A 26,924-nucleotide genomic window follows, 5' to 3' on the forward strand; every position below is an offset into this window, starting at 1 on the left:
AGAATGTTACTTTCACTACTTATATTCATACTGAAATAACCAGTGAAATCTGCAAGGAAAAAAATTCCAATTGGAAGAAAGGAAATAAAACCTTATTCACAAATATGATTTACGTGGAATATCTAATAAAAACTTAAAAAAATTAAAATTAATATTTGTACCCAGCCAGTATGTACAATACAAGATCAAAGTACCAATTTCAACCCTATCTCTATATACTAGGAACTAACAATTTAAAAAATCTTAAATACTATTTATAAAAGCATCAATAAATACTGACAAATATATCTTACTATAGATGGCAAAGTCCTATACATTAAAAACAAGAAGATATCGCTCAGAGAAATTAAAGATGATCTTCATAAGAAGAGAAATAAACTTGTTCATGGGTGAGATGACTTAATATTGTAACCATAACACTTCTCTAAAAATTAAACTATAGATTTAATACTATCCCACTCAAAGTCCCAAAAAACTTCTATAGAGAAATTGACAATTTAGTTCTAAAATTTATATGGAAAGCAAAGGCCTAGAATATCCAAAATAAGCAAAAAAAAAAAAGGATTAATACTAATTTCAAAATTATTATAAAGCTACATAATGAAAGTAGTATAGCACTGTCATAAAGATAAACAAATCAACAGAAGACAGAATGCTGAAATAAACCCACATATATATGTACAAATTATTTTTTTGACAAAGAGACAAAGGCAAACAAGGTAAAGAAAAAGTATTCTTGAAACAAAAAATAGCCTTGAAACAAGTAGATATTCATAGTAAAACCCTGGATCTGTACCTTACACCATATACAAAATAAACTCAAATGAATCATAGACCTGAATGCAAAACTGAAACTATAAAATGGGGGAAAAACACAAAAAAACATAGGATACCTTTGCAGACATGGGTTAGTCAAAATTTTCTTAAATATGACACCAAAAGCACAATCCATAAGAGGAAAAAAATGGTTAAATTATACTTCGTCAAAATTTTAAATTCTGTTCTACAGAAGGTACTACTGAGAGACAGTTATATTTGAAAAAAATTTCACCAAGATCTGTACAATGAAAACCAAAAGCTATTAATGACAAAAATTGAAGACATGAACAAATAGATATTCTGCATTCATGGAAGAATTCACATTGTTAAAATGTCTGCACTACCCCCCAAAGCAATCTACAAGCATTTATAAGTGTCTGTTGAATATCATTTTTTAAAATTGGGGACACCTAGGTGGCTCAGTCTGTTGAGCATCTGACTATTGACTTCATATGACCCAGTCATTCCATTCCTAGGTATTTACCCAAAATAAAGTGCATTCCTTTACCCAAGGGATAAAGAAGTGCTGATGCATAAAGGCACATGTACCCCAATGTTCACAGCAGCACTGTCAACAATAGCCAAAACATGAAAAGAGCCTAAATGTCCATCACCTGATGAGTGGATCAAGAAGATGTGGTACATATATATACAATGCAGTATTACATGGCAATGAGAAAGAATGGACCTCAAGGGCGTTATGCTAAGCGAAATAAGTTAGGCAGAGAAGGACAGATACCATATGTTTGCACTCATAGGTCTAACAGGAAAACAGGAGAAACCTAATGGAGGACCAGGGGGAAGGGAAGAGGGAAAGAGAGTTGGGGAGAGAGAGGGATGCAAAACTTGAGACTATTGAATACTGAAAACAAACTGAGGGTTGAAGGGGAAGGGGGAGGGGGGAAAAGAGGTGGTGGTGATGGAGGAAGGCACTTGTGGGGAAGAGCACTGGGTGTTGTACGGAAACCAATTTGACGATAAACTATTTTTTAAAAAATTAAATTAAAAAAAATTTTTTAAAAAGAAAATAAAGTGTATTCCACACAAAGACTCGTATAAAGCTTTATGTGTAACAGTGAATAACTAGCAATAATCTAAAAGGCTATTACCAGGTAAATGGATAAACAAAGCATGATGCACCCATACATTGGAATTCTACCTTTGCAAAAGGAATGAACTACTGATGCATATAACATGGATGAATCTTGAAATAATTATACAAAGAAAATTCAACATAGAAGAGTATATAGTATATGATTCCGTTTATATAAAATTATAGAAAACAAACAAATCTATAGTGAAAGTATGTAAATGGTTTCTTGTAGATGAGTAAGCTGGAAAGGGTAGGAAAAATACAAAGAAACTTTAGAAATAATGGTTGTATTCAAGTTATCTTGATTGTAATAATGGCTTAATTAGTATATACACATGTCAAATTTTATCAAATTGTACTGATTCAATATGTGCAGTTTACTGTATCTCAGTGATACCTCACAAAATCTCTTTTAAAAAATAGATAATATTACCTTTTCCTTTCAACTCTAAAAACAAAAATAGTGTATTCTCTTTCCTTTCTACCTTTGGTAATATTTTTTCTAAAACACTATAGAACTAAAATCTTTTTCCCAGGGGCGCTTGGGTGGCTCAGTCAGTTAAGCGTCTGACTTTGGCTCAGGTCATGACCTCACAGTTCGTGGATTCGAACCCCGTATCGGGGTCTGTGCTGACAGCCAGCTCAGAGCCTGGAGCCTGTGTTCAGATTCTGTGTCTTCCTCTCTCTCTGACCCTCCCATGCTCACACTGTCTCACTCTCTCTCAAAAATAAATTAAAACACTAAAAATTTTTTTAATAAAATCTTTTTCCCATATTCTCTACATTTTCAAAACTGAACCCTTAGAATTCAACACTAAGCACACATGTTGAAGTTGCAAGGACACAAATATATTGATAAGAATATTTTCCCCAACCACCTAATTCCACAACCAGACAGGAGTCCTGCCCCAGCTATTTCTCTTTACAGTGGAATACATAGGACTCCAATCATCTCTTTATTCATCACTATGATCCAAAAACATCTTTGAAAAAAATACTGCCACTGTCATACCCATTAATCTTCCACACTGCCTTTTTTGCTTTCCCATCTTCCAGTTTTCCTTTTTAACTAAAAATGATGTCTATTCTGGTTTCATTTCATTTTCTCACATTTTACCAATTTTCAAAGATATGTTAAAGAGTAAGAAAAACATTTCTACACACTTACCTCAAGTACTGGTCCAGCTCCAAGAATAATTTGTTCCACTCCACTGGCAAATCCTTTCTGACTGAGAGCAGTAAGGTGGTGTATAAGAAAGTTTGTGCTTTGAGTCTTCCCAGAACCACTCTCTCCTGAAATCACAATGCACTGATTCTTTTTGCGCTGAAGCATGGCATGATAAGCTACATCAGCCACAGCATAAATGTGGGGCTCCAATTTTCCCAATTGGTGGTTATCATACATTTTGACATATTTGGGATTATAAATAGGAAGAAACTTGAATGGGTTAATAACTATTAGAATACTGCCAACATAGGTATAAATTTTTTCATGCTTAAAGCGATTTCGTAGGTTTTCTAAGAGAATTTTCTCATTCAAATCAGGTAAGCTACATAAATCATCAAAGTCTTTTTGTTGAGGCTGCGGAAGAAAACCCCGTTCCATCATCCTGCGACGTTCTTCTGTTACCCGTAGCCATGACTGCAGACTACCATAATGGATTGATCCATCAAGGTTTTTTTCTCTCAGAAGAAAGCGATAGTCCTCTCCACTTAGGCGATTTTCCAGAGCCATTCGGGGCCACAACATCATTCGCTGAACTGGACAGTCTGTTGGATTGAGTATCCATTCTTCTCCACCAAATTCCTTTACTTCTGCAAGAACATAACATTTTGTTTTGTCAAGATCAAGTCTGTTTATAAGAGAGTCGATCACCTCAGCAGCTGTGGAGTTTTTTCCGGCAGGAATTGCACAGTAGATAGTCTCTTCTGAAATTGTCCCAGGATATATATGTAACGTATGTTCATTATCCTCAAAGCGTCGTCTTCCTCCATCATTTATATTCATATTGGATCCTGTCCCATCAGCATGGATAGTATGTGTCCAAGACCCTGCAAACCATTTTCATGGCAAAAGTACTGTAACATAAAAGATGTGAAATATTTAGAAATCATATTACACAATATTTACCTTCTGATGCTCAAGAAAGGATTAAACCATGTTGGTTACATCTTTTAGAACATAATATCCTAACTCTTAGAATAGAAAGTCTTGAAAACAGTCTCATTGAGACACATAAAATTACATGTTATTGTCCAAATCTGGACCCTTTCTAAAAAAGCAACCTACCAAAGATTTCCCCATGTTTTATCATACCAATAATTCAAAATCCAAAGTACAAATAAAAATTATTTTATATTCTACTATCCCAAATGTTTCTAAAGTACCTGAGATTAGAGTCAAGTTCTTTGTATTTGAAGACCCTCGCCAAAGACTAGATTAAAATGAGAATAATCATATAAATCAAATCACCCTGCACCCAAAAGCTCTTATGGATAAAGCAAAAATATGAAAAAATGCCATCAATGAAGCCAAATTTTTGTGAAATTAAAAACAGTAAGAAGATGAAATTAAAAACACAGGCAACAACAGTCATTAGAGAGGATGCAGAGAGAGGGGAACTCTTTAACACTGTTGGTGGGAATGCAAATCCGTGCAGTCACTCTGGAAAACAATATGGAAGTTGCTCAAAAAGTTAAAAATAGAACTTCCCTATGATCCAGCATTACTAGTTATTTACCCAAAGGATACAAAAATACGAATTCAAAGGGATACATGCACCTCAATGTTTATAGCAGCATTATCAGCAATAACCAAGTTATGGTAAGAGCCCAAATGTCCATCAATTGATGAATGGATAAAGATGTGAGACACACACACACACACACACACACACACACACACACACACACACAGGAATATTACTCAACCATAAAAAAGAATGAAATCTTGCCATTTGCAATGATGTAGATTGAACGACAGTATATTAAGCTAAGTGAAATAAGTTGGTCAGAGAAAGACAAATACCGTATGATTTCACTCATATGTGGAATTTAAGAAACAAAAAAAAGGAACATGTTGGGGAGAGAGGAAAACCAAGAATCAGCCTCTAAACTATAGAGAACAGACTGATGGTTACTAGAAAAGAGATGGGGGTGGGGAATGGGTCAAATAAGTGATAGGAATTAAGGAGGACGCTTATGATAAGCATTGGGTATTGTACTGAATGACAAAAAGCTACACCTGAAATTAATATTACACTGTATGTTAACTAACGAATTGAAATAAAAACTTGGGAAAAAAACAGTAAGATGATGAGAGCAAATAAACAAAAAAATTAAACTAGATGAAATTACAACTAAGAGAACAATAAGAAGCTATAGAATAGATATATTTTTAAGAATTTTGGGGCTCTCTCTCTGTCTACCTCCCCTAACAACAAAAAGATCCTGCCCCTGGCTTGCTGATAAAATTATACAGCTGATACTATTATAAGTTTTATTCAATGTTCCCTTTTCCTTCAAGGTTACCTTTTTATCTAACTTCATTTCATTTCTTACAAGTATTTTGCATAGCCTTCCAGTCCTCTAAAACCCCACACACATAAACACCTCCAGAATGATTTCAAGTTTGGTATCTCACTGAAAAAACAGAGATTCCCAACTCAAAATGTATTCCTATTTTCATCTCATCTTCATTTTTTCTATTCCAGTCTACAAAGAAAATATATCCCATGTCCTTTCCAGGGCTAATAAAACCTATTTCTTATCATCTCCATCAAACTTACCCTATCAAAGAACCATCCTCATGTGTTACCACTTTCCCTTTTTACTTTATTTCATCCTTTAACATATAAAGATGCTGTTATTTTTTAAAAATACCTTCAGTTACTTCTCTCTCATAATATTACATATTTGTGAAAGTTCTCAAATGAAGAAACTTTTGTTTTTTCCTAGACTTTCTATTTTATTTTTTTATTTAATATAATTTATTATCAAACTGGCTTCCATACAACACCCAGTGCTCACTCCAACAAAGTGCCCTCCTCAATGACCATCACCCACTTTCTCTTCTCTCTCCCTTCTTTCTTGCAAATGGCAAGATTTCATTCTTTTTTATGGTTGAGTAATATTCCTGTGTGTGTGTGTGTGTGTGTGTGTGTGTATGTGTGTGTGTGTGTGTATCTCTCACCCACCCTCATTCACCCTCAGTTTGTTCTCTGTATTTAAGAGTCTCTTAGGGTTTGCCTCCTTCCTTCTGTAACTTTTTCCCTCCCTTCCCTTCCCCAATGGTCTTCTGTTAAGTTTCTCAAGATCCACATGAGTGAAAATATATGGTATCTGTCTTTCTCTGACCGACTTATTTCACTTAGCATAATACCCTCCAGTTCCATCCATGTTGTGGAAAATGGCAGGATTTCATTCTTTCTCATTGCCAAGTGGTATTCCATTGTATACATAAACCACATCTTTATCCATTCATCAGTTAATGGACATTTACGCTCTTTACATAATTTGACTATTGCTGAAAGTGCTGCTCTGAACATTGGGGTACATGTGCCCCTTTGCACCAGCACTCCTGTATCCCTTGGGTAAATTCCTAGCAGCATTATTGCTGGGTCATACGTGAGTTTTATTTTTAATTTTTCGAAAAACCTCCACAGTTTTCCAGAGTGGCTGCACCAGTTTGCATTCCCACCAACAGTGCAAGAGGGTTCCTGTTTCTCTACATCCTCACCAGCATTTCTGGTCTCCTAATTTGTTCATTTTAGCCACTCTGACTGGTGTGAGGTGATACCTCACTGTGGCTTTGATTTGTATTTCCCTGATGATAAGTGACATTGAGCATCATTTCATGTGTCTGTTGGCCACCTAGATGATCTTTTAAACACAGAGAATATTACGGAACATATAAAAAGCAGCCATATAGCTACCACCCAATTCAACAAGTTTGAAACTGCTATAATTACTCCAGATCAGTTTATAAACAAAATATTAGAGATAAATACAGTTAAAGCTCCTTCCTTTGCTCTGTAAGGATAACCACTGTCTGAGCTTGGTATCACTCCCATACATGTTTCTGTATTTTTATTACATATGTGGGTCCATAAATTACAGATAGTACTGTTTCACTCTTTAAAGGTTTAAACAATGGTGTCATTGTTTAATGAGATACTTAATAGTCTGAATCTCATGTTAATATTGTCTTTTCTACTTATAAATACTGATACATGTAAAAGTTCATTAACTGCCGAATAATATGCCACTGTATGCAGGTTCATTAATTGTAACAAATGTACAGGGCAAGGGGGACGTTGATAATGGGGGAGATTACGCATGTATGGGGGCAGGAAAGGGGGTCTGGATCTTCTGTGAACCTAACCTAAAACTGCTCTTAAAAACAAGGTCTATTTTTTTAAGTCTCGTTGAATGATTATACCACAATTTATCAATCTACTGTCCTTCTAGTGAACACTTAAAATGTTTCCAGTTATTATACTATTAAAACAATACTGCAGATTTCATGCATGTCTCTTCACGTGTCTTTGCTAGAATTTCTCTGGGCTTTATACCTAGAACTATTGAGTTTTAAGCATATTCAACTTTACTAGATATTAACAAAATGCTCTCCAAAGTAGTTGTACCAACTGTTTCACAGCCAGTATAGGAAGGGCTCAAGTTTCTCTGTCCCCTTACCAATAAAAGAATTGTCAGACTTGAGTTTCTGCCAGTAGAAGTGTAAAAAGGTATCTCATTACTTTAATTTACATTTCCCTGATTACTAGAGTAACAATGGGCAACACTTATCATTTGCCATTTTGGACTATGTTGTTTATTCGTTTCTGTTTTTTGAGTTGTCTTTTCTTTATTGGTTTAAATGAGTTTTTCATATATCCTAGATAGTAATCAATTTTCAGTTAAATGTGTGATAAATATCTCCTACCAATCATTACCTTAGCTTTCTATTTTATTCACAATGCCTTCTGTTGTAGAGAAGTTTTTAATAGTCAAATTTGTCAGTCCTTTACAGGTTATGATTTATTTCCTTTTTAGTAAATTACAGTAACAACTGTAGTTAACTCATCGTGTGTTCATTTGTACAATTTTTCTAAGCATTTCACATGTTTTATTTCTCACAATTCCTGAGGGCTGTTTTTACCATCATCATCCTTATTTTACAAATGAGAAAACAAGAAAGATTGCATAACTTGCCCAAAGTCATACCTAGCATGTGATAAAGTTTTTATATGAAGCAGTTAGTCTGGCTCTAAAACCTACTAGCATTATCTCCTGGGATAGTTTTTAAAAATCCCTCCTCATCCTGAGGATATAGTTATCATCCTGTATTTTCTTCTAAAAGGCCTAAGTTTTTCTTTTCTCATTTATGTATTTTATCCATATAGAATTTATTTTAATAGGCTCTTATTTTCACACCAATTCAGATTAGCAATTTAATCAGCACCACAATAAAGAGAATAATCTTTCGCCTGATTTGTAATCCCACCTCTGTCATGGAGCAAATTCCGTATAAATATCAAGGTGTTCTGGGCTCTGTATTCTCTTCCACTAGTCTATCTGTCCATCCCTGAATCTATCTTAATTACTATAGTTCTATAATAAGTTTTGCTAGAAAGCATATCATTTCAATTTGTTCCTCTTTAATGTTACTTTATTTACCATAAGAATTTTAAGATCAGCATGTCCACTACCACAAAAAAAAAAACCTTCTGACATTTTTTAATGTTTATTTTTTTTGAAAGAGCACACACATGCACAAGCGGAGAAAAGACAGAAAGAGGGAGACACATAATCTGAAGCAGGGACTCCAGCTCCGTGCTGACAGCAGAGTGCTCAACGTGGGACTGGAACTCACAAACTATGAGATAGGGACCTGAGCCAAAATCAGACCAACTGATTAACTGACTGACTAAGGTGTCCCAAAAACCTTCTGACATTTAGATTGACACTACACAGATTCTATAAATACTGGGAAAACAGACATCTTATTGACTTCCCATTCATGAACATCACGATGTTGTTATTTTAAATTACACTAGCTTTCACTTCTAAAGTTTTTGTCATTTTCATATCCACCTCATCTTTTTTCTACCTTAAATGCTATAACTGGTTATTTCTGTTTTGCTTATTTTGGAAAGAGAAAGAGTGTAGAAGGGGGAGAGGGGCAGAGGAGAAGAGAGAGAATCCAGGCAGACTCCACACTTAGCACAGAGCCCAAATCAGACCTCAATCTCACAACCCTGGGATCATAACCTGATTCAAAATCAAGAGTTGGACACTCAACCGACTGAGCCACCCAGCTGCCCCCATAATTGTTTTAATTTAACGGATATTACTCACTCACCTCCTTGAAAATACTAAATATAAAATTTGATATTTCAGTGAAGTATTTTAATGTTATCCAGAGTAAACTGCTCTTCTAATTTATTTCATATCTTCTCAGCATTATATGGCTTAATTTGTTTGAAAATTTAGATTTATAGGTATACTTTCTGATGGAAATTTTTTTTTCATACATTTACTGAGAACCTACTATTTACTGCTTGTTCTAACATAACCACAATATCACTAACCATACATTTAGAAATTAACAATTTTTAATATTACTGGTCAGTGTTCTATTTCACCAGTTATCTCATAAATGTTTCTTAAGTTGGTCTGTTCAAATCAGAAGATATGTCCTATACTCAAAGAAACCCAAACCTCAGCCACTTTACCTGCAAGGTCCCAGCCACAGCCCCACTCAATGCTTTGTGTTCTATCGCTTTCTAAAACATAGGAATGTTTGTCTTTTTGCACCCTATTTATGTCAACTTGGTTTTTTTTCTTTTTACTTTATCAATCATTGCTTTGTATTTGGAAAAGAAGAATTTGCCTCAAAATATCACTAACAAATACATCGTAACAGCAAGCCATTAGCATTTTCCAAATCATCTGAGCAATGTTTTAAAAATATGCATTTCTGGGGCACCTGCGTGGCTCAGTCAGTTGAGCATCCGGCTTCAGCTCAGGCCATGATCTCACAGTTCATGGATTTGAACCCCGCGTCAGGCTCTGTGCTGACAGCTAGTTCAGAGCCTGGAGCCTGCTTCAGATTCTGTGTCTTCCCCTCTCTCTGACCCTCCCCTGCTCACACTCTGTCTCTTAAAAATAAATTAAAGACACTTTTTAAAACTTATAAAAATATACATTTCTAAACCCAATAATGGTCCCAAGGTTGGAAAATCCAGGCAGTTCGGTTGCTGCTGGTCCAAAAAATAGTATTTGACAATCAATGGTTTATATTTCCACTCTCCATTCCTTTACCACTCTTCCCACACAGCAAGCTCTGCCAATATTCTTTGACTATGTCACCAATTTCCATAAAATTGCCAAATCTAAAGGCCTCTTCTGAATCCTCATCTTAAGATGATACTCTATAGCATTTGACTAAGAAAGCCATCTTCTCATTCTTGAAACTGTCCTCACATGACAATTATTTTTCTTGTAATCTTCCTGATAGGCTCTTTCTTTTTCTGATTCACTTTCAGAGCTCCTTTTCCATGACCTCACCTTCAAAACAAAAATCAAACAAACAAACAAACAAAAAAAAAACCTCCCAGTTTCTGGTCTCAACTCAGTGCTCTTCTCTGAATGACTTTACCTAATCCTCTGTCTATAATTTATACCGTTACCTGTTATCTAAGGATGCTTCTGCACTATAACAGAGACCATATGGTCCACAAAGCCAAAAATGTTTACTATGTGTCCCTTAAAAGAAAAAGGTTAGAGGTGCCTGGATTGCTCACTCAGGTGAGCATCCAACTCTTGGTTTCGGCTCACACCATTATCTCATGGTTCATGAGACTGAGTCCCCACATCAGGCTCCATACTGACAGCATGAAGCCTGCTTGGGATTCTCTCTCTTTCCCTCCCTCTCTCTGCCCCTCCCCCATGCTCGCTTGCTCTCAAAAATATAAAATTAAAATTTTTTTTAAAAAGTTTGCCAATGTCTATTCTAGGGTAACCACTAAAAAATTAGAAAAAGGCATAACTTCCCAACTAACATTGTGAAAAAAATGGATGATTAAAAAATAATTCAAAAGAATGCAAAAAGGAAGGGGCTCTGGGGTGGAGTTAGAACAGATGGAACAAATGGAAAATAAATTAAATGTATCAATAACTATATTAAATGGAAATACTACAGTTAAAAGACAAAGACTGCCAAGAGATTTTTAAAATCCAACTATATTCTGTTTTCAATAGACATGCATCTATGATCTGATCAAGATCTGAAAGTTTAAAAAAATTTCCATATACCATGTAAATGCTAGACCAAAAAAAGTTAGTACAATCAAAATAACATTAAGCAAAATAAAAAAAAGAAAGTTGAGTTAACTATCTCTTAGATCCCTTTTAGCCCTTACATACTGTAATTCTAGGGTTAGGCCTGAAATGAAAGTCTCTGGATATTACTGGTGACTCTGAAAAGTATGAAGTAAGAAGTTAAGGAAGAAGTGGCAGAAGATAGACTGGCAAGCAAGTAAATTAGCAGACATTGGTCAAATCGGCTATCAAGAAAAAAGGGAGAAGTATGAGTGAATCGTTTGCTAGAGAGCATGAGAACACATCTTTATGGTTATAAATAGAATCAAGTAGAGAAGCAGAAATTGAAATCTTAAGAAAATGAAGGTCTATCTTATGAGCCAAAGTTGTTCAGTAAGCCAGACTAAATGAGAATGAGTTTTAGGTCAAAGGTGGCCAGGTGCCTCCCAGAAAGTAAAAAACATACTCTTCTTTTCCTTAAAGAATTAAAAAGAAAAAAATTTTGAGAGAAAGCTTTTCAAGTAAGCTGTGACAAATGTTCATGTTAGCTGATCTTCATCACTAGACAGCACATAGGAGCCCAGTTTTACCTATAGTAGGTCAATGCCAAGTAAAAGCCAAATTGGGTGCTGAAAGAAAATACATTTTGTAATATTTCAACTAAAGAAAAGATGATGAAAGAAATTAGTTATCAGATGACACACTATAGCATAGGTACATGGACAGCTAACTGGTTTCATCTGCGCAGCAGGTAATCTGACCCTTCTAGTGAAAGTACAGTACTGTGTGTTTGCCTTTGAAGAACTACTACTCCTCCCTTGCCATTTGACACACCACACTTTGAATAGACTGACTTCATCCCCCAGTTAGGGGAGGAAGGGTGGTATTAGTTGTGACCCAGGCCCAGCTAATCAATTATTCCATTCCCCCCTGGCAATAGTGAGAATGGAATAACTGGAACTTTGCTGCAACTGTTAGGGAAGAAGCATTTTCTTTTCTACCCAGAAAGATGTAAATCTAGAACTGTTTGCAGCCATCTTTCCTGAATGCATAGAAGCCTCTATGCGGTAAAAGACAATCAACAAATACAATGAGCAAAGCCTTATCAACATTGCTTGGGCCACTGAAGCCAGCTGTGCCTCAGAAATATTCCACCACTGAACTTTCTTCAGTGTGACAATCAATTCCCTTTAACCCTGAGCCACTTTGAACTGGGTTTCTGTTCTCTGCAATCAAAGGAACTCACTTTAATAGGTGTAATACCCTTTCACAATAGAGACATCTCTTGTTATCCAAATTACTGATTATCTAAAAATGTCACAGTCTAGGGGCATCTGGGTGGCTCAGTTGGTCAAGCATCCAATTTCAGCTCAGGTCAGGATCTCACAGTTCATGAGTTTGAGCCCCCCATCAGGCCCCACGTGAATAGCACAGAACCTAAAGCCCACGTGGAGTTCTGTGTCTCCCTCTCTCTCTGCCCCTCCCCTGCTCATACTCAGTCTCTCTCAAAAATAAACAAACATTTAAAATAAATTTTAACTAGTAATGCCTGGGTGGCTCAATCAGTTAAGCATCCAACTTCAGCTCAGGTCATGATCGTGCAGTTTGTGGGTTCAAGTCCCACGTTAGGCTCTGCTGACAGCTGGGAACCTGGAGCTTGCTTAGGATTCTGTGTGTCTCTCTCTCCCTCTCCCTCTCTCTCTCTCTCTCTCTCTCTCTCTCCTCCCTGCCCACTTGTGCTCTGTCTCTGTCTCTCTTTCTCAAAAACAAATAAACATTAAAATATTTTTTTATTTTAAATTTCACAGTCTAAACTCAGGAACCAAATATATTTGAATAAACTTTTAGGTACTTACTTCATAACCATGCTATCTGCTATCCAAACTTGGGGAACCAAATAGATTCAAACAGAGCAGTACCCCTTAACATCCAAATTCACTATCCAAATTGAAGACTGTATAAAACAGATTTAGTTGGTGAAGGATAGGTGTCATGCCAATCATGCAGAAGAAATATGGCAAGGGATGTACGATATAATGTCAAATGAAAAAACTTAAAATATAAAATTGTATATAAAGGTATGCATATATTAAAAAGGACAAAGATATTTTACTTTTGAGTAATCTTCAAAAGTCCTTTGTATAGTTTTCATCAAAAATAAGTCTGATGTGCATTACCTCATTTGAGTTGAACAGGAAATCTCTGAGACAGGTAACAAGCTAATACCTGTAAATTAGAAAATTAAGGCTTAAAGAGCAAAAAAGTCTTATCAATTTACCTTATGATAAAGATAGAATTTCAAACCAGCAGATAAAAAGACTATGGATAAATAGCTGAGAGAATAAAATAATTTATATTATGCATATAAAGAATTAAGCAATTACTGGCACTTATAGAGCAATTACACACAGCTCTTTCAGTTACAAAGAAAAGTATTTAATACGTTTTTTTCCCTATCCCAAAGTAGTATTTCAGAAGTATATGCTAACAGAGGGAAACAATGCGGTAAGACAGTTGCTGTGGTCCGTAGGGTGTGGTTCCGAGCAGGCCAGCTTATGCTGTTATTCAGTGGTCTGAGTTAGAAGAAACTAATTATAGAGGAAAACTGTGGTAAAGAATGAAAATAGGGAATACAGAGTTTCCTTTAAATTAGAAGTTTATTTAAAAAAAAAAAGGTAACTAAAGACATTTAATGCCATATTTTGCATCTATATGCTAATATATTTTAATTTTCAAAGAATTTTTATGGTTGATTTTATCTCTTTACCAAGTTCTCAAGGTCATTTACCAAGAAGAAAAAAAAGTATTCTTTTTCTTTATACTCACTTTATCACAAGATCTACTAATGAATGTAAGATTATATATTAACATTCAGTAACAAAAGAAGAATAAAATCAAGCAAATTCATATCTAAAAAATAAAAATCTAACTTCACTACAGAGAAAATAACTCTGAGCAAAAGTCTCACCAGTAGATATTAAAAGGAAAATATTCTACTATCAAGGCAGGGTCCATTCAAGAAAACGATACTGAATTGAATACTGTTTTAAATGTCATGGGGAGAAAGCTACTAAACATTCTGAACCTATTATAGAAAAATAATTTGGAAAAGTGGTGTTCAAGAGCTAATAATCATGTTTCTTCATTTTTTGGTACTTACAACTGAATTTACAAATAAATATGTAACTTAGATATATAAATATTTTGTTATTTTTAAACTTTGCAAGCTATGTGTTTTTATTCTTGTTTTTCAAAAGTCTCTTTTTACAAACCCATTTTCTCCTCCTCCTGGGCACATAGGTAGACTTATTTCCCAACCTTCCTTGCAGTTAACTATAAGGGACCATGCAACTGAATCCTTGGCCAATGGTATGCAGGCAGTGGTGATGTCCTTCAGACTGAGCCAATAAGAGCCCCTAAATAAAGGGGAGGTGGGAAGGCCTGCCTTTCCTTGTTTACTGGAAAATGGAAAGGATCCAGGGAAAAGCCCTAAGGTCCTATGGGATACAGAGCCACTAATGAAGAACCCTGGGTCCCAAATGACCACACAAAGAAGAACACCCACCATCACCCCATCCCCATCCATCTATATTGGACTGCGATGCAAAAAGAAATAAAATTTTATTTTGCAGAACCACTGATATTTGAAGGCTGTTTAAGTAATAGTATTTAGCCTACTCTGACTAACGCATTACTTAAGAATTTTACTAACCTCCCTCATGAGGAAATTCTTCAATATCCAATCCAACAATAAGTACTATTGGTCTTTAAAATATATTCTCCCCCATGAGGAAATTCTTCAATATCCAATCCAACAGTAAGTACTATTGGTCTTTAAAATTTTCCTCCTGGGGCGCCTGGGCTGCTCAGTCAGTTGAGCATCGGACTTCAGCTCAGGTCATGATCTCACAGTTTGGGGGTTTGAGCCCCACGTCGGGCTCTGTGCTAACAGCTAGCTCAGAGCCTGGAGCCTGCTTCAGATTCTGTACCTATCCTCTCTCTCTGATCCTCCTCTGCTCACACTGTCTCTGTCTCTCAAAAAAAAAAAAAAAAAAAAGATAAAATATGTCCTCCCCCATGAGGAAATTCTTCAATATCTAATCCAACAGTAAGTATAATTGGTCTTTAAAATATATCCCGAATCTAACCAATTTTTGCCATTCCCACCTAGTTCAAGCCTCTTAGCATTTGTTCATCTGCATTAATGAAGAGAGGGTGATACGTCTGTATCCACTGCTCTACTATAGTCTATTTTACACCTGACAGGGGGAAATCAACCCTTTTTAAAGGTAAATCAGATCATGTCACTCTCTTACCAAGACTTTCAATGTCTCTCCATAACACATTTAAATAAAACTGTAACTGCTTACTGTGGCCTAACTTCATCTTCCCCTCACTCTACTCCACTCTAGCCTCACTGATTTTTTAATTTAAGCTTATTCCTGCTTTAGGACCTTTACACTTCCTTCCTGCCCCCTCTACCTGGACATCATTCACTGAGATCTCTACTTCAATGCCAACTCCTCAGAGAGGATTTTCTTTACTACCCTATCTAAAATAACCCCCTTTCCCTGCTATATTCTCATCCTGATCTATTTTTAATCATAGAACTTGATAACACTACCTAAAATTATATTACTATTTATTTGGTTTTTTGTCTATTGGAAGACTTCCCCACTAAAAGGTTTTTGTCTTTTTCATCACAGGTATCCACAGCTCAAAAATATATTTGCTAAAGAAATAAATTCACATACATGTTAAGTCATGTGTTTTAGAAATCATTTTTCCTGCTTAAGGCAGTCATTTTATTAATAGCTTGTTTTCCCCTTTTCCTACCTTCTCATCTATTTTCATCTATATACACCACTTTGTCTTCCTGTAAGAGCCCTTCTCCACAATAATTTAATAACTGCTCTTAAAAATGAGCAAGTAGGGGCACCAAGTTGGCTCAGTTGGTAGAACAAGAGACTCTTGATCTCACGGTTGTAAGTTCAAACCCCATGTTGAGTATAGAGATTATTCAAAAAATAAAATATTTAAAAAATAAGTAAATAAAATTTAAAAATTAAATTGAGTATCAAATTTCTTTCCTAAGGAAGTAAACAATGTTGCTGATATAGTTAAGTGTGCCCAGTAATATATACAGAAAATGGCTCTTGGGGCATCTGGGTGGTTCAACTGACCATCCAACTTTGGCTCAAGTCATGATCTCACAGTCCATGAGTTCGAGCCCCACACTGGCCTCATTGCTGTCAGACAAAGCCCACTACAGATCCTCTGTCACCTTCTCTCTTCCCCTCCCCTGCCTGCGCTCTCGCAAAAATAAATGAACATTAAAAAGAAGAAGAAGAAGAAGAAGAAGAAGAAGAAGAAGAAGAAGAAGAAGAAGAAGAAGAAGAAGGCGGCGGCGGCGGCTCTTAAGGAAAGAGAATACCTAAATGGACAATAAGGATATGAAAAAGAATTCAACATCTGCAGTGAATTAGATTATTGTTCAAAAAATTCACTACCTGAGGAGCCTGGGTGACTCAGTCAGTTAAGTGTCCAACGCTTGATCTCAGCTCAGGGTCATGAGTTCAAGCCCCACAACTGGGCTCTGTGCTGGGTGCGAAGTCTTCTTAAAAAAAAAAAAAAATTATTCACTACCTATCCTCAAGTGCAGTCAAGTATACCTCCTCATCCCTTGAACTGAGCTAAGTCACATGACTTCATTTAGAGAGTAGGAGGTCAGCAGACATGATGTAAACACCTTAAAATAAGCTTGCCCAGTTAGGTAGGCCTTCTGGCATTTGTGCCATCACTATGAGAATATGCATTATCTAGTCTGCTAGTCCCAATAGGAAGATGAGATACACAAGGAAGAGCTACAACAGGAGACCCACAAAATCATGGCCAACAAATAAATATTGTTGTACACCACTAGCAATTTTCAAGTTGTCTGTTTAGTATGATTAGTCGACTAATATAATATCATTAGTATCTGAGAAATGAGAACAAAACCACAATGGGATACTACCAAACCTCCAGCAAAATTGTCTGAGTCCACTAAAAGCTACATACAAGAATGTTTACTGCTACATAATTCATAAATAGCCAAAGAAATAAAAAGAATAAAAACCACATCAACAATAAAATAAATGGAATACAATACAGCAATAAAAAAGAACTGCTGATACAGACAATTAATCTTCCGGACAAAATGCTGAATGAAAATTGCCAGATATTGAAAGATACAAACAAAATTATCCCACTTACACAAAGTTCACAGATAAAATAAGACTATGGTTATAAACTTCAGAACCATGGTTTCCTTTAGGAGTGGGAGGCAGAGCACAAAAGGAAGTCTTAAAGAGTTTGATAAACAGTCTTTATCTTGATCTAAGTGGTAGATAAGCAGGCATATAATTTTTAAGCTGTGAACACTGAAGACTTTTGTACTTCACTGTATACCTCAATAATAAAATCAAAGGAAAAACTTTTGCATAACTAATGAGATTGGTTATTTGAAACTAAAGTGGCATTCCATATAATAAATATTATCAGTCCAGTATTACAATTATGATTGTATAACTCGAGAATGTCTCAAAATGAAACTTACTATAATCACTAAATACCTGGGGAAAGTAAAAAATATGCATCTAGTTTAAATATTAATCCAAAGATTTACTTTTTTCAATTACATTACTTTAATAGCTTCAAGATACACTAATCTTTTGCCATTCTACTAAGATACCATGTGGAGACTAGACTATGACCAAAACATGAATCTTAATTTAAAACCACTCCCTCTACAAGATAGCTCTCCAGTATTTGTAAGTAAAATTTTTTTCTTGGGAGACCTGAGTGGCTCAGTTGGTTAAGCTCAAATAATGATGTCCCAGTTCATGACTTCAAGCCCTACTAAGGTCATAATCTCACGGTTTGTTGGCTTGTTTTTCAGTTTATTTATTTTTGAGAGAAATAGAGCACAAGCAGGAAGGGGCAGAAAGAGAGGGAGACATAGAATCCAAAGCAGGCTCCAGGCTCTGAGCTGTCAGCACAGAGCCCAATACAGGGCTTGAACCCATAAACTGTGAGATCATGACTTGAGCCAAAGTCAGTCACTTAACCAACTGACCAACCCATGCACTCTCTGATCTCCTGGGTCTTGAGTTCAAGCCCTGCACTGGGCTCTCTTCTGTTAGCACAGAGCCTGTTTCAGATCCTCTGTCTCCCTCTCCCTTGGCCCCTTCCCCACTCTCTCAAAAAATAAATAAATGAAAAAAAAGGTATTCATTTATTTAATTTTTATTTAAATTTTAGTTAGTTAACATACCATGCAATATTAGTTTCAGGAGTAGAATTCAATGGTTCATCACTTACATTTAACACCCAGTGCTCATCAGAACAAGTGCCCATCTAGTCTATCTCCCCCCAACCTCCCTCCATCAACCTATAGTTTGTTCTCTATCATTAAGAGTCTCTTATGATTTGTTTCCCTCTCTTCTCTTCCCCCATCTTCCCTTATCTTCATCTGTTTTGTTTCTTAAATTTCACATGAGTGAAATCATATGGTATTTGTCTTTCTCTGATATTATTTCATTTAGCATAATACACTCTAGTTCCATCCACATCACTGCAAATGGCAAGAGTTTATTCTTTTTCATTGCTGAGTAATATTCCATTTTGCATACATATATACCACATTTTCTTTTTGTTTTTAATTGTTTGTTTATATTTCAGGGAGAGAGACAGAGCGCAAGCAGGGGAGGAACAAATAGGAAGGGAGACATGGAATCTGAAGCAGGCTCCATGCTTTGAGCTGTCAGCACAAGCCCAACACGGGGCTCAAACCCATGAGCCATGAGATCATGACCTGAGCTGAAGTCGAATGCCTGACTAAGCCACCCAGGGGCCCCTATACCACATTTTCTTTATCCATTCATCAGCCAATAGACATTTGGGCTCTCTTCACAGTGTACCCTTTCAAAACTGTATTTTTGTATCCTTTGGGTACATAACTAATAGTGCTGGATTATAGGGTCATTCTATTTTTAGTTTCATATTCTTTCTGAATACACCAATATAATATGGATCGTGTAATTGTGATGTTTCTGTGCTTTTTTTCCACTTAACAAAATTCCAGAAGCTTCAAAATATTTATTCATTCTAATAAAAATCTTTTAAGGCTACAAAAAAATTTTATATAGTTTTACATAGCAAATTTTCTGCTCTGTAGAAAACCCAACAAGTTGACTCAAAATTACAATACAATGCACAAAATTTTACAGAGTAAGAATCCTACAACTCCTTTAGAATTCTTTTTTTTCTTTTTTTTATGTTTTTTTATTTATTTTTGAGAGACAGAGAGAAACAGATCATGAGCAGGGGAGGGGCAGAGAGACAGGGACACACAGAATCTGAAGCAGGCTCCAGGCTCTGAGCGATTAGCACAGAGCCCACTGCAGGGCTTGAACCCAGAAACTCTGAGACCATGACCTGAGCCAAAGTCAGACACTCACTGAGCCATCCAGGTACCCCAATTCTTTAGAATTCTTAATAATAATACAAAAAATTCTATTTGGGGGTACCTGGGTGGCTCAGTCAGTTAAGCGTCCGTCTTGATTTCAGCTCAGATCATGATCTCACAGTCAGGAGATTGCGCCCCATATGGGGCTCTATGCTGGCTGTGGAGCCTGTTTAAGATTCTCTTCCTCTCCCTCGCCCTCTTCCCAACTCACACTCTCTCTCATTCTTTCTGGAAAAAAAAAAAAAGAAAGAAAGAAAAATTCTATTTCTAATTAGAAAAAAAACTATGCATGCTTTTTATCTAGATTATTTATTCAGAGATTTCATTTTACTAGCTCAATGATATTTGCCTATAAGACTACCAAATTACCCGTCCACAGTCCTCAGAGAAAGAAAACTGTATATCAAACAGCTTTCTCTCTAGGTTCCCAGTCTCTAAATAATTAATGTTTTACGTGAAAACACATTTAATGACACATTTAGCTCCAGAATGTGCTACATCTCAGCAGCACTTCACTTCTCTAAAAGTCTATAATGTTTTCATTCACAGGTTTAGGAAAAATAATGCCTCTTTATTGAGAATAAATAGTTAAACACTGTGCCATATGCTTGATATGCATTACCTCATTTAATAAGAAATGTGTGCTATTATCCTCATTTACAGATGAAGAAAACAGCTCCAGAAAGGTTATGTAATGTTTCGGGATGATATAGATGATGCGGCATTAGAAACCAGGTCCTGATTTCTTAACCAATATGCTAAAACTTAGCAAAACAAGAAACATGATGAAGACAGTAACAAAGGCAACACATTCATTTAGCATTTACTATGTGCTTAAGTGATTTAGTCCTCATAACAATCCTAATCAAATGTATATTATTATCCTCATTTTACAAATCAAGAAACTGAAGCTCATGAAGATTTCCACTTGTCTCAGGTTACAGGCCAGTTAATGGCAGAGCCAAGATTTGGACCTCAGTGGTCAAGCCTTAGAATTTGGGCTCTTAAACACTATGCTATTTTGCCTTTCATAAACTGCTTCATGTTACAGTTGAAAAGCTACACATCCTATTTCCTCTATGATATCATTAGCTTTTTATGGAGCAGTGATCAACTCTGACCCCACTACAGCTCAAAATTAGTTTTTTCTTTAGCATACGGATTGGTAATAATAAAGGGAGACTAGGAGGCACATTGGGGTCCAAAGGAAGGCTTCTTTGCAATAGTGATATTTGAACTTAGCCTTGCCACTGAACTCCCAAACTGTGTTGTCAACTGTTTAGTCCATATTTGGTGGTCCCCTACCAGTCTATAGACTTGCTGAAGCAGAGTATTTGTCTTTAGATCTGCTACACAATGTTTGGTACTCAAAAAATGTCTGTTGAATAAATATGTGAAACTATTACAACGGGTTTTACCTCACAATACTATCAATAGAATCAATAATATGAAATAGATTCAGAAGCAATTTTATAATTTGTGATAAACCACTTATTAGGTTGTTGAAGTAGAAAAGAGAGCAAGAAAAAATAGTGATAGTAGAAACATAGAAGACAGTAGGAACATATATTTTTACACCTAGTAGTAAATATGAAAACAAAGCAGAGAGACTTTTTTCTTAATTTACACATTCATAAATTTTTATTCCTTCAGTTCTTTAAGAGAACCTTCTTTTAAGCACTTCTTCCTTTAACTTTCAATAAGAATCAGAGACTTGGGGAGTTGATCCACTTACAAACTCCATATGCCCAAATATTTTGAAGGTCTTATTGACCAATGACAGATACACTCAATGACTATAAAATATAAAATGATGAGACTCAGCATCACCTTCCACATTCTTAAGCCTGAGGAACAAGAACTCAGCATTTATTTATAAGCATGGGCCTAGGAGTATCTTTCAACCCTACTACTTTGTTTATGGAGCACATTTCCATAATACGACATCTTTCAAATACTGGAAAGGCTTTTCAGATAAACACACTCTTAATCACTTGAGTAGCTTTACAGGTATGCTTTAAACTCAGATGTGAATCCTCTGTACGAATGATGCTGAGGGGCTTGCAGAGTCATGAGAGCAGGAGATCATTCTAACAAACCATCTTTTCTTGTCCACTTTGGGAGATGTCCTGCAGACCCTTTAGTCTTTGTCCCTACCACATTTTTTATTTGTCCTGTTTTTCTACTCTTCAATAATAATCCTAATGTCCTTTTTATTAACTACTGCTCAATTCCTCCATTCCAGATAATTTAACCAATGTTTTAAGCATCCTAAGGACTAAATAAATAAATAACAAAAACAAAGAAACAAATGAACAAAGTAATTTTGGATAACCATATGGTCTTTTTCTATAGAGAGCCAGATTATAAATATTTTAGGCTTTGTGGATCACATATTCAGAGTTTTTGTTTTGTTTTCCTCTTTTAAATGTTTAAAAATATAAAAACCATATTTAGCTCTCAGACAGAACAAAAACAGGCCACCTGCCGGATCTGGCCTGTGGACAGCAGTTTGTCTATCATTATACTAGAGAACTTATGTATGCTATTTTAGTTATCAGTAGCATGCAGTGAAGCCTCAAAGAGGTGGTAAGAAACCTGTATGAAATGAAGACGCCAACTATGATAACATATGTGAGAAATACTCCAGGCTAATAGAAATACGTAATGCAAAATGTCTAAATCAGAAACAAACTTGGCATAGTTGGGGAACAGAAAGGAGGTTAGGTTAGTGTGGCTGAAACAAGGTATTCCACAAGGAAACTGGTGAGAAAGTTGAGGTCAGAGATAGAAAGGGGTTGGATCGTACCTCACAGTCTAGGATTTCATTCTAATGTAATAGAAAGCCTCTGGGTATTATTTTATTTTATTGTTTATATACAAGGAATAATATAACCTGATTGACGGTTTTAAAAGGTTACTCCAGTTACTGGAAAGAGAATGGATTAGAGGAGGGAGGGAAGGAGTAGAAGCAGGGAGACCAGTTAGGAAATTGTTGCAGCAGTCTAAACAAAAGGTAATGGCTGTTGAATACAGCAGTAGCAGCAGTAAGGATAGAAAGAAGTGGACAAATGGGCTATGTATTCTGTACTCACTGATGAATTGATTAGATGTGGAAACAAACACAACACTTAGGTCTATCTGACTGAAAGCAACTAGATAAATAGTGGTTCTATTTACTAAAATGAGAAAGCTGGAGAAAAACAAGTTTGTTCATGTTCATTTCTTGACAGTATTTTTGTTGCTATATGGGGATGAGAGGGTTGTGGCTTAGTATGTCTTTGATCATGTTAAGTCTAGGACACTTACAGGATATGCACATGAAAATATTGTGTAAACAACCAAATAGACAAGTCTGGAGAACAGATGAGGAAAAGGCTAAAGATAAGGCACATCTGCTAACCATCAGCATAAAGATGGCATTTTAGGAAATCAGACTAGATGAACTCGCACACAAAGAGACAGCAGGTAGAGAAAAAGAACTATGACTAAGCCCTGTGCAGGTCATCAGTGTTTAGTGATCCCAGCAGAAAAAGAATGAGAGTCAAAAATACAGCAACTAATGACTTAAAAACACACAGTAATAACCACAGTAGGAGTAGTAGTAATGATAACCCTTAGAATATTTAATATGTGGGGCACTGGCTTCGGCTCAGTTCATGTAGGTTAAGTGTCTGACTTCAACTCAGTTCATGATCTCACAGCCCTGTGTCAGACTCTGTGCTGACAGCATAGAGCCTGGAACCTGCTTCAGATTTTGTGTCTCCCTCTCTCTCTCTGCAGCCCCTGCAACTCATGCTCTGTCTCTCGGTCTCTCAAAAATAAATAAATGTTTAAAAAAAATTTTTAAGAATACTTAATATGTGCCAAACTATTCATTTAAGTCATTCAATCTTAGAACAATTTTGTGGAGCCACACAGCATTATCATCACAATTGTCAAATGAAGAAACTTAAGAACAGATAAATACCCTGCTTTAAGATGGAATATCTTAGCAGAGGAAAACCACCAAATGAAGTCTCATGGAAGAAACCAGCAAATGAAGTCAAATAAAGATAGAGAAATGACCTACAAATTTGAAACCATGGAAATCATTTATGGCCATTCTATATCTGATTTATGTTTTTGACTAGTTGAGTCTGGGCATATACCCCAATCTCCTCATGGGGTTAGGTGTGAAAGATAAATAAGTTATTATTGAATGTCCTATTACCCACCTATAAACAAACAACTCAACTTTCCTATTATAAATCATTCATGGTTAATAATCTATTTTTATAGGATCATTCTCCAATAATATAAATATTTAAGACATCATGGCGATAGAGCAACTATTTGTTCGCAGAAGTTAAAGCTAAGCCACTACTAACCACCCAACAAGAGTGACCTTACATTAAATTTTTATTTGCCTCTAGGTACCAATATCAACAACTTGCAACATATGCCACAGATAATTAAAAATCATGCAAGTAGCTCTCATAACTAGGATGAATCAATCAGAAAGTATACCTAGCTCAACCAACTACCACAGCAATAAGGATCCATGGAACATAAAAAAAAGCACAGCCAAGTCATGCATTTGGCTAGTCATTAGATCTAAGCATGCCCCTGCTCTAATAAATTTATCCCAAAGACCCAACATGTCAATTTATCCATATCTCAAGGGAATCTAAATTAAAATATCAATGACAGTCTCATAAAAACCAAAAAACAAAATTTAGATAAGGAAGAGCCACAGAAACCATTTGATTGAAACAAATAAATACATAAACTATAGCTAGGATTAGCTGTTTATCCAGAGTTTACCATGGCATTGATTTTATACCAAAAGCTCCCTACGAAGCTAAAAGAACAAACAAAACCCAGCACTGATATAATCTTCCTCTATTTTGGTGACTTTTACAGATGGAATTGAGGTGCTTTCTAAGAAAACAACCAACAGAAAATACCAACAATGACAAGTAATATGTAAATTTGGTGCCACAGTCTGCTTAAATTAAAAGGCTCTCCAAAAAGTTATGAAAAAGGATAGCTAAAAATAAAGTAGCTGTGTGATCTGTACAAGTTATTTAACTTATAATATTATGCATTGGCATTTAATCATGGTCTGTGTAGAAGTCCACAAATTTTTTTCTGTAAAAGGACAGATAGTAAAATATGTTAGAATTTGCAGGTCCTATGGTTTCTTTCCTAACTACCCAACTCTGCCCTTGTAGCACAAAAACAACTATAAACAAAAACTTAACCTCACATCACCTGCCCTTTACTCATAAAAGCTGAAATCCAAAATTGATTAATGAAAATTTAAATTTGACTAGACATTCCTGTGCTATAATAAAAAATTAATCGTGCTCCATATAGTTTATATCATCTTCACTAGAAATGAGAACAAAAGCAAAGCTTAAGGCACACAGACACACCACCCAACTTGTTAATACTATTAATTAGAGGGGTACCTGGGTTGCTCAATAGGTTAAGAGGAGCTGCCAACTCCTAATCTCAGCTCCAGTTACAGTCTCATGGTTGGTGGGATAGAGCACCAGAGGTTTGGGATTCTGGCTCTCCCTCTCCCTCTGCCCCTTACCCACACGTGCACGCACATTCTTTAGTTCTCTCTCAAAATAAACTTTTTTTTTAATTAATAGAATATCACCTTTTCAATCTGTACAAATGAAGAAAACAAACATAACTTTAATTTTTAACTCAAATTTCAAAGTGTTTTCTAATCTTTAGTAACACGCATTCATGGCATAAATTAACATAAGACATAGATCTTTATCTCTAACTATTTACAAAAGAAATTTTAGATTGCTCAACTGTGATCAGGCAAAGAAGAACCACTATTTACTGATTTCTGTTTATCAATAACTCTATCCCTACAATAATTATTGTATTTCCATTGCACCCTCCTCTTTCACTACTTAGCTGACTCCAAGATACCCACTCAAAAAAAAAAAAAAACACCCACAAAGAAACCTAGTATACAGTCTGTCACCCTGATAGATAACAATGAAGCATTCAACAGCATCTGTTATTTCTGAATATGCAAATAATTTATATGAGATACACTATTATGACATGAATAAACTAATAACATACCAATCCATCAAAACTATCCTATACTTGTCTTCTCTTTCTTATACTCTTTTCTACTACGGCTTTCTCTAGACAAGATTTAGCTTCTATTCTGTTTTGCTGTTTAGATTTATACTACTCTTATGGGCTGAACTGTATTCCTCTAAAATATATATGCTGAAGCCCTAACCCCCTATGTGTCTATATTTAGAGACAGGATGTTTAAAGAGAAAATTAGGTTTACATGAGATCATCCAATAGGACTGGCATAATTATTTAAAAAGGAAGAGACACCAGAGATGCACATGCACAAAAAAAAAAAAAAAAAAAAAAAAGGCCATATTGAAAAGGTGGACATCTGCAAGCCTAGGAGAGACCTCAGGAGAAACCAAACCTGTCAACACTTTGATCTTGGACTTTCAGCCTCCAGAACTGTGAGAAAAAATTTGTTGTTATTTAAGCCACCCAGTCTGTAGTATTTTGTTAGGGCAGCCCCAGCAAACTAATACAACTATACAGCAGTCTCTGGTATACAATTACCAATATACCTTAATCTGACACTGTATTATAATGAATTCTATAGGATACTTATTCTAGTTTTTTGACATTGCCTAAGAAATACAATGCTATCCCTCTGTGCCTAGTGTATGTATGGCTTTTTTTTTTTCCATCAGAGCTTGAAATATACACAAGCTCCTTTCTCTTCTATCCCTTTAACTGTGATAATTTCTGATTCCTACTCGTATTTAACATAGTCAGACATCAGCTTTCCAACACACGCAAATATGTAACCTGACATATTTGTCATCTGCCACTCTGACACCTTTCCCCTCCCTCACCCAGCTCTTTACAATCTGCATCACATACACTTCTCACACACACTTGGCACTACTGACATAAGGCATTCAGAAGCATCACCAATCAATGAGAGCACTTCTGTTCCATGAACAAAATAACATGCTTTCTATTATTTATCTTATTGCTGACACCAGTACACTATTTTTCCGGACTTTTGCAACTGTTCCTTGAGTTGGAAAAATTCAAATGTTTAACTCTTATGTAAGTTTATTCAAGTGAAAAACTCTGCTTAAATACTGTCTAAAG

At 35.7% G+C, this 26,924-nt stretch overlaps 1 protein-coding gene across 1 annotated transcript in view; it reads right to left on the reverse strand.

The window, feature by feature from the left end:
- Positions 1–26,924, reverse strand: part of MYO9A (myosin IXA) — a 269,955-nt gene that overhangs the window by 221,990 nt on the left and 21,041 nt on the right. Inside the window, exon 2 of the mRNA XM_029952268.1 lies at positions 3,081–3,991. Within this exon, the coding sequence (XP_029808128.1) occupies positions 3,081–3,920 (840 nt within the window). The 5' untranslated portion in view covers positions 3,921–3,991. The remainder of the gene's footprint in view (positions 1–3,080; positions 3,992–26,924) is intronic.

The sequence above is a fragment of the Suricata suricatta genome, chromosome 9 (assembly GCF_006229205.1).
Source record: "Suricata suricatta isolate VVHF042 chromosome 9, meerkat_22Aug2017_6uvM2_HiC, whole genome shotgun sequence".
Taxonomy (NCBI): domain Eukaryota; kingdom Metazoa; phylum Chordata; class Mammalia; order Carnivora; family Herpestidae; genus Suricata; species Suricata suricatta.